The sequence below is a fragment of the Talpa occidentalis genome, unplaced genomic scaffold (genome assembly GCF_014898055.3).
Source record: "Talpa occidentalis isolate TD23 unplaced genomic scaffold, MPIMG_talOcc4v2.1 talOcc4.13, whole genome shotgun sequence".
Lineage (NCBI taxonomy): Eukaryota > Metazoa > Chordata > Mammalia > Eulipotyphla > Talpidae > Talpa > Talpa occidentalis.
Window position 1 is genome coordinate 84,427,356 of NW_023601322.1, and position 15,911 is coordinate 84,443,266.

General features: G+C 36.5%; 1 protein-coding gene across 2 annotated transcripts in view; it reads right to left on the reverse strand.

The window, feature by feature from the left end:
- HSD17B4 (hydroxysteroid 17-beta dehydrogenase 4) overlaps positions 1–15,911 on the reverse strand; it is a 66,953-nt gene that overhangs the window by 45,721 nt on the left and 5,321 nt on the right. For both annotated transcript variants that reach the window (XM_054694507.1, XM_037509470.2), the window contains exons 3-8: positions 7,002–7,112; positions 4,494–4,553; positions 2,988–3,009; positions 2,835–2,881; positions 1,356–1,440; positions 120–307 (exon numbers count right to left, since the gene is read on the reverse strand). In XM_054694507.1, the coding sequence (XP_054550482.1) occupies positions 120–307; positions 1,356–1,378 (211 nt within the window). In that variant the 5' untranslated portion in view covers positions 1,379–1,440; positions 2,835–2,881; positions 2,988–3,009; positions 4,494–4,553; positions 7,002–7,112. The remainder of the gene's footprint in view (positions 1–119; positions 308–1,355; positions 1,441–2,834; positions 2,882–2,987; positions 3,010–4,493; positions 4,554–7,001; positions 7,113–15,911) is intronic.

The following is a 15,911-nucleotide window of genomic DNA, read 5'->3' on the forward strand; positions in this document are numbered from 1 at the left end:
GCCTGTACCCCAGTTCTTGTATAAATAAATCTTTTAAAAAAAATTCAGAAAATTAAATTATTTTGTAAAATTCACTCCACAGAAATTTATACATAACAGCACTGAAAAATCTGACTTACCTTCAGGCAAAACACTCTGGGTCATCCGTGATCCAGCAGTAGGAGCAATAGTATTGCAATGAATGTTGCTTTTACTGCCTTCAATGGCAAGAGTATTTGCAAGACCTAGAAGACCCAGCTTTGCTGCACTATAATTTGCCTGGCCAAAGTTGCCATATATTCCTGAAGCCGATGAAGTCATAATGATCCTAAAAGAAAATTAATCTCTCATTATCATCTTAAATGTTGCAACTCTTTCATTTTTTTCAATACTACTACACCTGTCAAAAACAATTCTACTGTCATTAGATTTTCACAATAAAAATTTATGTATCTAAATTCTCATGAAAGTAATTTCTCAACATTCAACTATGAGATTTAACTCTCTTAAAAAGAATGGCTGGCCAGGACCAAATGTATCCAAGCATAAAAATACCTATTCATTATCTATTGAAAACAATGATAAACACTTATAAACAAAAATAAATTGTAATATATAAGTAAAAATTTTACCAAGAAACATCAAGCAATTCAATTGTTTAGTCCTCATCATTTTGCCCCTCTTTTTTCTGGATAATATTGAATAAATGCCTCATACTCAAACAATGCCATCTCAAAATCTGGCCAAATCTCATTCACTCTGCTTAATAAACCAAGTGAAATGAGTATAATTTACTTCCAGAAAGTACTAAGATCAGGATAAACTAGAACTGTCCCATAAGAACAGGTACCATAGATGATTTATTTCTAGTAGATGTGTGTGAATCCTAAATTAACAGAAATGCTCCTTACGCTACAATGCATGAAGCTACCTTAGGCACCAGCTCTGCCACTGACACAGAGGTAACGATGAGATTTTAGAGTTTCTAAATAGTTGACAGACACTAAGGCATACCTGGCCAGTACCAAGTAGCAGAAAACAGTTATCTCTCCTCCGTTCATTACTGAACACACAAAATGATAATTTTGTTAGAGGATGAAGAACAACTAAATCCTCAATGTGTGTGCAGCTAAAATGCCAGAGGACAGCAAGAAAATTATTAATAATGAAAAGCAGATGGAAAGAAATATAAAGCTATCCTGCTCTGCTAATCTGTGATTAATACCAATTTAATGAGTATATGTGGCAAAACTACATTTTAAAAGTCTGTGTACATGTGAACACGTTTTCCTCAATGTCAAAATAACAACCCTTCCCAATACCCAATAACCCACACAACATCTCCAACCCTGCTTGGCAGCCACATGCAGTTCTACCTTCCAAACTTCTGTTTCTTCATGTGTTCCCATGCTGCCCGGGTCACTTGGAATGAGCCACGCAAATGAACTCTATGGATCAGATCTAAAGTAAGAAATCATTATCATTACTACGTATTTTATCAAAAATTAGATAGACATATCTCAGTTGCAATATAAGAGATGACTTACTTATACAAAGATGTTCATTTTATAATATTTAAAATTAACTATAGACACACTCTGTTGAGTTACCATTGTAATTTTTGTTCCAAGTACAACAATCAATAGTTCTTACCTGTTTTCGCCAAAACTTAAGATGAAGTTATTGTAATCATGTATGCATCTAAAATGGAATGTCATCTTTACCTTATGCCTACTTTATATAAAAATTCACTAATACAAATACTAAGAATGTTACATATATAATTGGGACTTAACATAAACATTAAAGCATTATCATAAGACATTAAAGATGAACCACATGGTTCACCATCAAGAAATATCTTTAAAATGAGAGAGAAAGAAGGCCGTTTTTAGAGATGTCAACCCAAAGGCTAGACAATTTGGGGTAAATTTTAGGTAGACAATATTAAGTTTAATATTATTCTTTTAATTATGACATTTTTAAACATTTTTACATGTGTTTCAATTTGTGGCCTCCGCAAATGTTTTTGTGTGTATATTAGAAGAAAGCAGTAAGCCCTGAAACCAGAGGGAAATACCTATCCCCACAAGAGGAAAGTACCTCTTCTTCCTCAGCCTAGTTCTTAGAGTGGTTATTACAACAAAAGACGAAGCTGAAAGTTCCTCATGGTTTAATTCTAAGAAGTATTGCTGTGATAACATTTCCCAGAGGCACACTCTGAAAACACTGTCTAATTCACCTCAGTTTCCAGGTCTGCCACTTTCTCAGCCATCACTGATTGTTTTAGTTTTGCTGGCCAATGGAAATAAAGGGAAAGAAGCATAAGGAGCAAAAGTAAAACAAAGAGGAAATTGTGACTGTGATTTATCATCTACATTCAATCTTCCCAACAAGGCATTCATCATGGAAGATAATCCTATTTATGAGATGCTTCAAAGTTGCAACAACTTTTTCCCCACTCCATGCTGAGGCCTCTCCCACCTGGGAGGTATAAGATGCCCTTCCATATCCTGCTCTTACTCTTGAAATAAGAATCACACACCAACAGACATCCTAAAGACTGTTAATACTGTTAGAAAATGCTTCAGGGAGAAAGAGAGAAAAAAAGAAAAGGCACAAAATTGTTTTGGATAACTTCTGCCAAGAGATTTAAAATTTTATTCATCAAATGTTAGAAAAATGTAGCCTACCTCCAAGTATTCATTGTTTTCAGCTAAAAAGCTTATTCATCATATTAGCAGAAGCAAAAATAAGTAGAAACAAGTTTTTTCCTAAAGTGATAAACTTATCCTATATTAAGAGACTAAATGGACAGGTATGGTTTACAGGATGATATATTAAAAATGACTTACCCCAGTCTTCATCACTTATTCTACCAAAGGAACGGTCCCTCAGAATTCTAAGAAATTAATATTATATAGATTAGGTGGGGAGGGAGTATATTCTTGGGGCGGGGGGGCATGCATGCACATAATTTATCTGAAAATGAAAAAAGAAACACTCACCCGGCATTGTTGATCACAACATCTACAATAGAAAATGATCCAAGTCACAAATATAAAACAAACATGCAAGCATTTTAATCTGCATTTGCATACAACTCATATTTCTTTCAAATTTAGGGATTTTTCACATAAAAAATTATACATAATAGATTGTTATAACAAACTTTATACCTATACCAAATAAATACACACATACATCTGATTAACAAAAGCACAAGTATCACATTAAGTATCACATTAAGTCGACACTTTGCACTCAAACTTAGAGATCTGAAATTTTTCCACCTCTACCTTCTGCCAGAATTCTATTATCTTATTAATGAAATTAACTATTGCTTATTAATCATAAGTTATCCATCATCTAACCTCAAAATTCACACTAAAGTTAAAAGCTCAAAAGATTTTCTTTGCCACTCAAAAGTAGAAAACCTAATTTAGAGTTAAAAACTGACAGAGCAGGCCTCCCCGGTGGTGCAGGTGGTTGAGTACAGTGCAGTGAAGCTGTCCGCAGCCTCTGCAGTGCCAGTTCAATCCCCACCAGCCAGTGAGATACCCACATGGCACAGCAGACCTCTCCTGCCTCACCTGCCACTCCCCTCAGCAGAGTATTTCATCAGTCTGCCTGTTCTGTTCCCCACTCTGTCTCTGGTGAATCCTCTCACCCTCCCGCAAACCTGGCCTGTACCCCGGTTCTTGTATAAATAAATAAATCTTAAAAAAAAAAAAACTGAGCATCTTAACACATAATTGTGTTCTCCCTATGAAAAGAAAGGAATTATTTTTTAAGGTACAATCACCATCTTATGGCTATTTTTTATACTATGACTTCACACCTTTGTGGTCCGCATCCCTCAGTGAGATGATTTACAAAAAATGTCTCTTAGGAGCACAACCAAACATAATTAGAAAAATATGCTAGACCCCAAAAAGGGGGCGAAGAAAATGCAAATTAATAGAATTGTTTTTCATGTTGGGCTTATCTTCTGTAATGTTTCCTTCTAGTAATTCAATAATCTTCTATTAAGATATGTGGAACTAAACTAGAAGATTAGCTAAGAAGGAAAAACTAACTATATTTTTATTATATATAATTCATCGTAATGAATTTGCAAAACACTGAATCATCTTAACCTGAATCATTGTAACTATCAGAATTGTTCCACAGGGAAGTTCACCACCAAAATAATTTTAAAAAATTAAGTTTTTATTTTTGTACATATTTACTGTACAATTTAATTATTATAAATAGGGACTTAGAAGAGTGCTTAAAAATTTTTAAAGTTCTTAAAATGAACAAAAGAAATAAGCTCAACACATATACACATAAAAATTGTTACCTCAATCCCTTTGTGGAACAGGAAGGGTATGTAAAACTATTCATATGTTTAACAAATCTAAAACTTTAATTATCACAAGGGAGTATTTAATAAAAAAAAGTAAAAACAAAATATTTTATTAGGAAGACTGAAGCTAATCTGTTAGTATCATAAATAAAAGAAACATCACCTATTCTTCCATAAGCATCCAGGGCTGTCTTCACAAGTTTTTCTCCTGCTTCCACCGAGTCTAAGGAAATAGGAAATTAATAAAAAATTTCAGTAATATCATCACAAGCTACTTCTAAATTTTGTGGGTCGGGGCACATGACAGATATTATTCACTCAACAAAACTCATTTCCAGGCCTCCCCAGTGGCACAGAGGGTTGAGTGCAGCTCTGTGAAGCTGTCCACAGCCTCTGCAGTGCGGGTTCAATTCCCAGCCGGCTAAGGAGATAACCACATGGTACGGCAGACCTCTACTGCCTCACCTGGTGCTACCCTCTGCAGTGTCTTCGGTCCACCTGCCTGTCCCGTTCCCTGCTCTGTCTCTGGTGAATCCTCTCACCCTCCCATGCCTCTGGCTTGTACCCCAGTTCTTATATAAAAATAAATCTTTAAAAAAAAAACTCATTTCCAAGAAAAATAGATTTATACTGCAAGCACACAACACATCAAAATATACAGCAGGGCCTCCCCAGTGGCACAGCGGTTGAACGCTGGGTTGTGAAGCTCCCTGCAGCCTCTGCAGCGCCAGTTCAATGCCCAGCCGATGGGTGAGGGTCCCACATGGCAAGCAGACCTCTCCTGCCACCTGCTGCTCCCCTCAGCAGTGTACTTTGTCAGTCTGCCTGTTCTGCTCTCCGCTCTGGCTCTGGTGAATTCTCTCACTCTCCTGCGATTCTGACTGTACCCAGTGCTTGTATAAATAAATAAATCTTTAAAAAATATATATACACATCATCTATTATTACAAAAGAAATACAGCTCTTCAGAAGAAATTTTAATGTACAAAAAAAGGAAAGGGGACAAATTAGAGATAGCTGACAAATACTACGTAAAAGAACACTAATAAAACTTGTTGAAATGAAAATATCCTATTTCAACACTAATCTGGTAGCCTGTAAACAGATGTGGTTATTGAACACTTGAAATGTGGCTAGTACAATAGACAAGCTGAATATTCAATTCATTTAGTTTAAATTTAATTTTAAATAGCTACAAAGACACTTCACCTTAAAGATGCAAATCAGAATTTGGGAGTAAGAGCATGTTCAATACAACACAAGTACCAACATTTCTGCAATACATACATGACTGACAATAATTTAAGAGTGAATCTGAATAAAATATTATGGCTTTATTATTTTCTACTTATTAGTCCAGGGGAAGGGGAAGTGCTCATATCCTCAGAACTGTGGCAGTTGTCAATCAAACCTTAGCACCATATTCTCTACAATCACAGAGGAGGAGCCAGGAAACAAAAATCTCTTCCCTGGGGTACATATAGTCCAGAATTAGATCTTCCAAAAGGAGATACTTACCTAGAGGATAGAAAAACAGAAGCCTGAAGATGAAGCAATCTTGTAAGCAGATTGCAAATTTAAGACTGGCAGCACATCCAGATGAGCTCTTCAGAATCAAGCTAATAAGGCCATCGACAGTTTGCCCAACATGCATTTGTCCAGACCTTGCAATAGTTATGTAGCCTAATGGTTAAGATCATTTTCCCTGCATTAAAACCTTTCATACCTGGGAAAACTACAGGGGCTTCTGTTTTTCCTAAGAGAATTCTTAACTGATACAGGCTGAATATCAAAGCTGTGGCAGAGACAGGAATTCTGGAATTTTCTTATCTCCGTCAAACTTGTTTTAAAAACACCCCAGAGTTTTTTTTCAAAAATGATCCTCAATGTGGAAAGAATAAACCAAAATGTCTGTCTCATTTTTTCCTCAAACACATATCCTAACAAACCATATCCTATTTTCTTCTTCTATATTTTCAAAATGAAGTCACTGAAAATCTAATTTTATACTAGATAGACCCATAAAAAAAAATCTAATTTGCAGGAAAGTCTGTAAGCACTAGATTTTTGAAGTATATCTATTCAAGAAATGCCTTAAAAACTATCAGAATCAGTGTATCAAATGTAAAGATTGCATTAGCTATTTATCACATGGCTATACTTTAATGGCTAACTTTGACATGTAAGTTTTTATAAAGATATGAATGTTACATATAGCAATAATTATGTGTGCAGATAGAACATAGAAGTTAGGTACAAAAAGGGAACATTTTCACTTCTTGTAGTATATAAGTTTATGAATTTTTAAAAACAATTTTATAAGAAGAATGTAATGTCATTCCGTAGAAACACCTAAGATCTTGTGGCTAAAATAGGTCTTTTATGAACAAGGACATACTCATATCCACATATACAATTTACTGATTATATCATTTGCTCATGAATAAAAATATAAAATGAACAGTAGAATAAAAGATAGGCTCAAGAAATAATCTAGACGAAACTTTGAAAAATTCTGAAACATTATAAAAAATTATAGCCAAGACCTTTGACTGACTAAAATCTAATTTCATAATTACACAGAAGCACTGAGATATTTGCTCAGTGGTTAATGTGAGCAACAATGTTGGCTGAAAGAAGAGAAATAGTGTAGTTCTCTCAAATATCATACCGTAGTTGGCCACTGCTTTCCCGCCTCTTCTTCTTATTTCTTCAACAACCTTATCCGCAGCAGCCTGTGAGCCTTTTCCAACTCCTTTGAAGTCCCCTCCTAAATCATTCACTGCAATACAAAAACAAACAAACAAAAATTCATTTCTAGATCTTCAAAATATGAGTTGGAAATGAAATTCTATTATTAGTGTATTTTTTCAGCCATCTGCCCAATTCCCTCTTATTCTATCCTCATTACCCAAACACACCAGGAGATACACACTTGCAAGACATGCTTCTTTGTTTAAATATATATGAAACTGCAAAAATAAACAGAACTCGTGTCATAAAATCTTTTTTCTTTTTTAATGTAAGTTTTTTTTTAAAGATTTATTTATATATTTATACAAGAACCGGGGTACAGGCCAGATCCACTGGAGGGTGAGAGGACTCACCAGAGACAAAGTGGGGAACAGAACAGGCAGACTGACGAAATACACTGCTGAGGGGAGCAGCAGGCAAGACAGGAGAGGTCTGCCGCACATGTGGGACCCTCGCTGGCCGGGATCAAACTGGCGCTGCAGAGGCTGCGGACAGCTTCACAGTGCTGCGCTCAACCGCCTGTAACACCAGGGGAAGCCCAGCTGCAGACAGCTTCACAGTGCTGGGTTCAACCATCTGCGCCACCAGGGGAGGCCCAATGTCATAAAATCTTTAACATTGCAATACTTTACCCTTTTTTTGGGAAAAAAAAGAACATCGCTCAAGTTTTTAGTAAAAAAGACCAAAAAAACCAAACATGAAAATCATTTTTAAGATTAAACACACAAGAAAACAGCATAGAGGTTTCTCAAAAAATTGAAAATACAAGGGCAGTGTGATGTGGCCATCCCCCTGAGATCTTTATTCAAAAGTAATGAACTTAGGATCTCAAAGACATAGTCATCACATGTTCATTGCAAAACTATTCACAACAGCCAAGATGCAAAAACCTAAATGCTCCATTGGTGGATGAATGGATAAAGAAAATGTGATATACTCCTACAGTGGCATATTATCCAGCCTTTAAAAGGAAGCAATTGTGTAATATCAATGAACCTTGAAAACATTATGGCAAATGAAATAATCTAGCAAAAGATGAACAATTACTGCAGGACTCCACCTACATGAAAGTTTCTAAAATAGTCAAACTCATGGAATCAGAGAGTAGAATGGCAGTTGCCAGAGGACAGGGGGTTGGGGGAGACACATGGAGACTTGCTAATCAATGTACACAAAGTTTTAATAATATAAAATGAGTAAGTTCCAGAGATGTGCTGTACAACAAAGCCCTAGGGTTGATAATACTGTCGTGTATATTTAACAATTTGTTAAGAAGGCAAATCTCCTATTAAGTACTCTAAGCACAATAATAAAAAAAAAATAGTTAAACACACATAACATATCTTTTCTAAGTAAAGAATCCTTTTTCTTTTTCTATAAATTTTCAGACAAAATTCAATGTTATGATTTATGATGAAAGAAATAAAAATTGCCTATTTAGAGGTCAAAAATTACATATAGAAAGAACATGTGTTTAGCCACTAATTTATACAATTGCTCCATCTTTATCTGTTTAACAAATGACCTCCCAAATAACATCTCCCTGTATCCAATTATGTAGATGCAAACTTTGAGTGTTAACTATTTACAAGGAAATCTAAGATTAGTGCCTGTTTTTAAAGAATTTAGTTTATTTAAAGTTAAGTATGTACTGACACTGGTAATGTAAGATAACAGCATAAAGTATATGAAGACCAACATAACTAATTAAGAGGAACAAAACAAAATTATACACAATTTAAAGTAAAATTTACAAAATATCATTCAAAGAAAAAACTAACAAAATACCAAGTAATACAATCCCAAATAACCTAGAAAATAATAATTCAGGAAAAATACTTGGGATTACAAAAATTAATTTGCATTATTAAATGATCATTTTGCAGGGTTACTGCATTGATTTTGTGGAATATTAATGTAAAAAAACAATTAGAAATTAACAAGAGGCATAGTGGCATGTAATGAATATTAAAGTCTTTTAAGATTACCAAACTGATGCTATATACCACATTTGAAAAGGAAACAAAGTTTGCTTTCTGCTGAAGAAAAGTCCCCTGTTTTTGGATTGGGGTGAGAGCTGTAAGAAATGGGGATGGGTGACAAAGGAGATAAATAAATGATACAGATAAAAAGTCAGAGAGCCTCACTATGCTTAAAATCAGCTAAGTCAAAAGTAATTTTATTTAAGTATGTTTTGAAGGAAATGAGTTTTTGACAACATGAACTGGAGACACAGTTTTCTTAGCAATATAGTCTGATCGGCCTTACTGCAAATAAGAACTGTTGCAAAGAAACAAATTACTGGCCATAGGTTAACGCTAGCCCTAAAGAGATGAAAAAAGTGGTAAGATTCTCCAAGACTGAGTTCCTGTTGTTTATTTCCACATAATTAGTCAAATGGCAATAAGCAACCAGTTTTGTTTTTTTTTTAAATCGAGATTTTTAAGAAACGCGGTCTTTAATTTAGCAAGGAACCATTTAAAAGCAAATTGGCAAAACCTGTATTTAAGTAACTAAAGAACAATTGTGCACTTCTGCAATGAAACACTACCCTCAAGTGGAAGTTGTTCAAAGTGCAAGCAAACAGGTAAACACTGAAGCAGAGATAAGCAGTTTACTGAGATCAGTAACATGCAGTGCAACAGTATCAGAAGAGACTTACTCAAGATAAATCTCTGCATTCCAGAGCACTAAACATTCATCCCACTATCACAGGGTTAAATCACAGGGATTACAACCTTGACTAGGTAAGACTAACAGCTTTGAGAGTAACAGTGTTAAAAGATTCTTGGCAGTTGTACCCAGAAAAATGTATCCACACTAGTGACACTGTTACAGATTAAATGTATGGCTACAATGATATAAAACAATTAAGAAGGAAAAAAAGAAATAAAAATTCTTTTTAAATGCCATCACCACCTTATACTGATATGTGTACACCTTACATTTCCAAAGAACCATTATGTTCCTTGCTGACTGTGACCTCTGCAGCTTTTTAGCAAGTTGGCAAGAACAAATTTTCCTACTTTCACAGATGAAGAAACAGCTTGAGAAAGGTTAGGCAACTTGCCCCCCTGCTCTGAGGCAAGAGAGGGCTCACAAAATGGCAAGACCTAGTCTAGAAGTTGAACCTGCTACAATGCTACTCTGCTCTTCTAATGCTTTGAGCAATTTTCTTTTACTTAAAATGAACATAATGATTCCCACTAAAAAATCTAAAAATCATTTGTTAGAGGAGGGTATAGAGATAACAAGAAAACCGTCATTCCATTGCAAGTTTAGGTAGGGAAAATGGTAAAAATATGACAGTTAAGGAGTCTTCAGCAGAAACCATGAAAATATGCCAAAATGTTTTATATTCATAAGTCTTCCATACAAATCCATTTTATAACTCTGAAGGGTTTTTTAAATACATAAAATATCTTGCCTATTTCTATCATTTTAACCAAATCAATGACTTAAACAGTCTATTATAAAGTACAATTTTTCCCCTAAAAATGGAGTGACAGTTTTATTAAATACATGCTATAGGCCAAACACTGGAGAGGGGATATAAAGATCCAGGGAATTTTAAAATACTTAGAACTGATACATAGGTAAATAATTACCTAAATACATTATCAGGTATAGCCCACCTAAATACAGGACCAGGTATTTGTGAGAATGTCTGTTTCCCTAGGTCCTAGATTTACTACATCTGATATTGTTATTCTTTTTGATCAGATTTAAACAACTACAAATTATAGGTCACTATTTTAATTTATATTTCTTATTTTATTCATATTTCTTATAAAATAGAATAAGGAAAGTCTCTTCAATATATGGTGCTGGGAAAACTGGACAGCCACCTGCAAAAGAGTACACTAATTTGCTCTCTTACACCATACACGAAAGTTAACTTAAAATGAACTAAAAACTTGAATGTAAGACCTGAAACCATAAAATACATGGAAGAAAATATACATGACAAGTTGTTCAAAACTGGCCTTTGTGAAGTTTCTGTGGATAGCTCTCCAATGACAAATGAAACAAAGCAAAAATAAACCAATGAGACAGTAATGAATTAAAAAGCATCTGTACAGAAACTATCATTAAAAAGAAAACATAATCTGCAAGTGGGAAAAGATTTTTTTCAAATCATATATCAGAGTAAATATTTATAAATAAATCATATAACAGTAAATATCCAATTTTATAAAGAATTCATAAAACAACACCAACAAAAAAAAAACCAATCCTATTAAAAAATGCCAGACCTGAATAGATACTTCTCCAGAAAAAAGGGTACAGATGGCTTTCAGGCATATGAAAAGATGCTCAGCATCTCTGAATGTCAGAGAAATGCAAATCAAAAAAAACAATGAGGTATCACCTCACACTTGTGAGAATGGCTATTTTCAAAAAGACAAGAAACAAGTGTTGAGGAGAATGTGGAACAGTAGAGACATAAATCGGTACAAATACTGTTGAAAGTGGTGTGGACATTCCGCAAACCATTAAGAATAGAATTACCACATAATCCAATTATCCCACTTCCAGGTACTAACAGAAGAAATGGCAAACACTAATATGATGAGATTTACACATCCCCTGTTCACCGCAGCTTTGTTCACAATAGCCAGGAGTCGGAAACAACCTAAGTGTCCATCAACAGATGTGGATTAAGGGTGGGATATAGAGCTACACAATGGAAAACAACTCAAAAAAAAAACAAAAACAGTGAAGAAAAAGACAGGGCCTCCCAGGTTGAGCACTGGGCTGAGAAGTTACCCACAGCCTCTGCAGGGCCGGTTCGCTCGCCGGCCGCTGGCGAGGGTCCCACCCCACATGGCACGAAGACCTCTCCTGCGGCGCCCGCTGCTCCCCTCAGCAGTGTCCTCTGTCTGTCTGCCTGCTCTGCTCCCCGCTCTGGTGGATTCTCTCACCCTCCCGCTCTTCTGACTGTACCCAGTGCTTGTATAAATAAATAAATAAATCTTAAAAAAAAAAAAATTCTTAGACTAAAAGAACAATAGTTGTGACCAGAAGGCAAGCGTTAAGGGAGGCAGGTAAAAGGGTAAAAGGGATCGACAGCATGGTGAGGGACAGAAATTAGACTTTTGCTGAGGAATGTAATGTAATATGCTGTATGGCTTTACTATTATAAGCAATGTCACTATTCAATGGAAAATAATAATTTGTATTTCTTTGAGTACTATTAAAGCAACATTTTTTATTTTATGGGCTTATTAATTGTATTATTGTTTAATCATACTTCATTCGGAACATTTCTCTTTCTTACAGGCTTTTAGGTATCCTTTACTAAATAAAAGGTTTTTTAATTCTTTGTCTTGTTACAGGCCATACATTCCTTTACTGAAATGCTGAGGGAAACAGAGGAAGCATCTGAACCTGAGTATTATGGACATCATTTCTAGGTATCTTGTTAGGTACATCAGATTGAGAGATCTGGATCAGCCGTTAGCGATTCTATTTGCCGAACAGGTCTTTGCTCTTAGAAGCTTTTCTCTTGTTCTTTCTCTGTCCTTCACCCCAGCCTTCTCTGACTACTGGCTCCGATGACTATTGTAAGAAACATGCTTTGGGTCTCCTGATGCCAGGGCTGCTGCATCAGCTGAGGGAATATATCTCACCTCTAGTTCTCAGAGGGAACGAATGTAACCCAAACCGATTACCATCTTCCTCGAACTATCTCACCTTCCCAGTGTCACATCTATGCTGGCGTTTACCCTTGTCCCATTTCTGAACAGCCAAAGTCACTGAGCCATTAGGTCTTATTGATTTTCCTATGATGCTTCCAAATGTGCACTATGTTCCCACTTCAAAGGTTCACTGTGTGTCCATTGCATACACCACTATGCTGGGCAATTTAGGCCCTTAAGGTAGTAAGATGGCTTTTGCAACGAGCAATTTCCACTTCTAAGAAATGTCTGAGCCTATTCTTTCCGAATTCTGTCACTGCAAGAGAGGTTACCTCAGGTGCCTTCCAGGTGTTTCCCCCAATCATCACTATCAGCAGACGGTTGCTGGGCAGTGGCACTAAGGCAGCCCTTATGCTAAGTCAATCACTTGTTCAAAATCTGTGCCAACCCTATTATTCTCTGCTAACGTTCAACATCCCTTGCAGTCTGGGCTCACGATACTGCTTCAATTTACTGTAAGTAGTTCCTCCTGTTTTCCTGCTTGACTATGAAGCAAAGCACTGTGGTTACCCTTGAAAAGAATACACCAGTGAGCCCTTTCCTTGAAGCATCTGTAAGAGAAATGTGTTTTATATTAGGGGGCTGGGATGGCCCCTGAGAGAACAAGACCTCAAGTTCACTTCCATACATTAGTCCTTGAGCACAGCATGTGGCATGCGGTTAAGTAGTCACCAATATTGCATGGGCTCCTGTCTTTTCCCTTAACGAAGGGCTTTAATTTTTGGCCATTTAATGCCCACCTTCATCCTAGAAATTGAGTAGGATGGCCACTAATATTCAGAAAAGTCATGTAATGAGGCGGCTGAGTCAGGATTTGAAGCCTGACCGTCAAGGGCAATTCGTATTCCTCATTACAGTTGACATTTTGGCTGCAGGATCACAAATGGTTACAAACACAGAGCCCAGCATCAGACCACATGAACTGAAGACTAAGTTTTAGCAGTTATTATGTAACTGCAGCACAGAAAAGAAAGCATGTCAATCTTACTTTAAAGGATTATAATTTCATTTACCCAAAGGTATTACTCCCCCAGTTCAAAAACAGAAAACATTCTCCTTTCTTACTGTCAAAGAAAAGGCTATTCTTACTGGAACAATTCAGTTCCAATTTTAGTTGTGTTCATGCCCTCAAGATAAAACCTAACAATTTTCAGGAAACCTAGATACGGCTCATCTCAAAATTATTGCATTCCCAACATGTACTTTAGATATGTGCAAACATTTCCTGAAAAATTTAATTCATACCAAACCAAAGGTCACTTGTTAAAATTCATCAGCCAGGGCCTCCCTTGGTGGTGCAGGTGCTGTGAAGCTGTCCACAGCCTCTGCAGTGTTAGTTCGATCCCGGCCAGCCAGCGAGGGTCCCACTGGCGGGACAGACCTCCCCTGTCTCGCCCGCTGCTCCCCTCAGCAGTGTATTTCATCAGTCTGCCTGTTCTGTTCCCCGCTCTATCTCTGGTGGATCCTCTCACCCTCCCGCGCATCTGGCCTGTACCCCAGTTCTTGTATAAAATAAATAAAACTTTAAAAAAAAATTCATCAGCCAAAGGTGTAGCAGTTCCTATATCTAGATTTAAAATTTTGATAATGAATTATAATTATGAATGTAAAACATAACAATCATTTTAACATGAAATTATAGAATATCCTAAGTGACACCCCTCACTTTGGGCTTGGCCAAATGATTGACCTTGGCCTGTGAAGTGTACATGCCACTTCTGAATAGAAGAAGAGGCTCAAGTGCCCAATTATTATTTTTACCTCTGCCCCACGAACAGCAAAGTCCCAGATCTAAGAGCTACTCCTTCTGCTGGGGTTCTGAAATTGGAAAGATTTGCAGAGTGGACATAGTGAACTAGAAGTTCAAAGGTCACACAAACATGAAATATTCCTTTACTATAAGCCACTGAGATTTGTTTGTAACCTAGCCTAATCTAGGCGAAAGTTGACTTATGTAACATTAAAGTTATTGTATTTCTCAAGGACCTTCCACAGGCCTCTGAAATAGAGAATTATCTGATAAGTCACTTTACCACAAACAAGATACTTTAACGTAACATTGCAGGTTTGCTTATTTCTCTTTACTATTTTTTGCTTACTCAGGTAGAAAAACATGCTGAACAGGGCAAAAATAACACAGGACAAATGTTAGTGCATGTGATGCAACCTGGAAGCAAGCAGTGTATCTGTGTTTAAAAAAGCAAAGCAGAAGGTGGTGGTGATTAGAGAAGAACCTGACACACTGCAGCCTGGAATGTTCACAGGCAGGTCACAGACTGCAGAGCAGTAGAAAGCACTGGCTAAAAGTTTTGCCATTTCAAGCAGACTGTCTTCCCTGAACTAAAATAAATCTGGCTTTTCAGCCAGGTCTGACAAATACTCTTCCAAGATACAGACCTTCTGCATGTTCCCCAGCAATTGTTGCAATACCATCCCTATGACCACAAGGCAATGAGAAAATCAATAGACACACTAAGAAAAAACAGGAATAACTGGGTCATTAGGCCCCAACATGAAATATTCTTGGGGAAACCAGGCCAAATTACACACCTTTTGAGGATAAGAGGAATGTGGATTGACCAATGGCAGCTGTGAACTTAAATAATATCAAATGTCTGTATGCCTTCCACAAAGATAAGCTACACATCCACATGGAGGGAACATGATTTATGTTCCCTCAACATAATTTATGTTGAGTCCTGCTTGGTTCCTCTTTGTTAGAAAACCTGTTTGCTTACTTGCTTTTCTGCTATACATGTGTCCATAAATAAAATGGTGAAAATTTGTCTCTGTATTCCCTAAAAAGATGCAGACAAACTGGATTGGGTGGACATTGTGGGTCAATAATTTTTTTTTTCCAGGAAAGACACTAATAAGTATTGGACCAAAACATCTGCCCTACTCACCCAGCTTGCCCTGAGTACTTATTCAGTTTTTCCCCACAAAAGGCTTGGTTATAAATCAATGCACTCCCATGTCCACACCAAGTGTCAAGTAAATCAGGCCCATCCAAACATTTAAGATTTGGAGGTTGTTCAACACTACAGCTTCCAACTGATTCCCCCACCCAGAAACCCATGCAACTGCCCCTTCAATTAATTTTGATGAAAAAGGTTGTTTTAAGG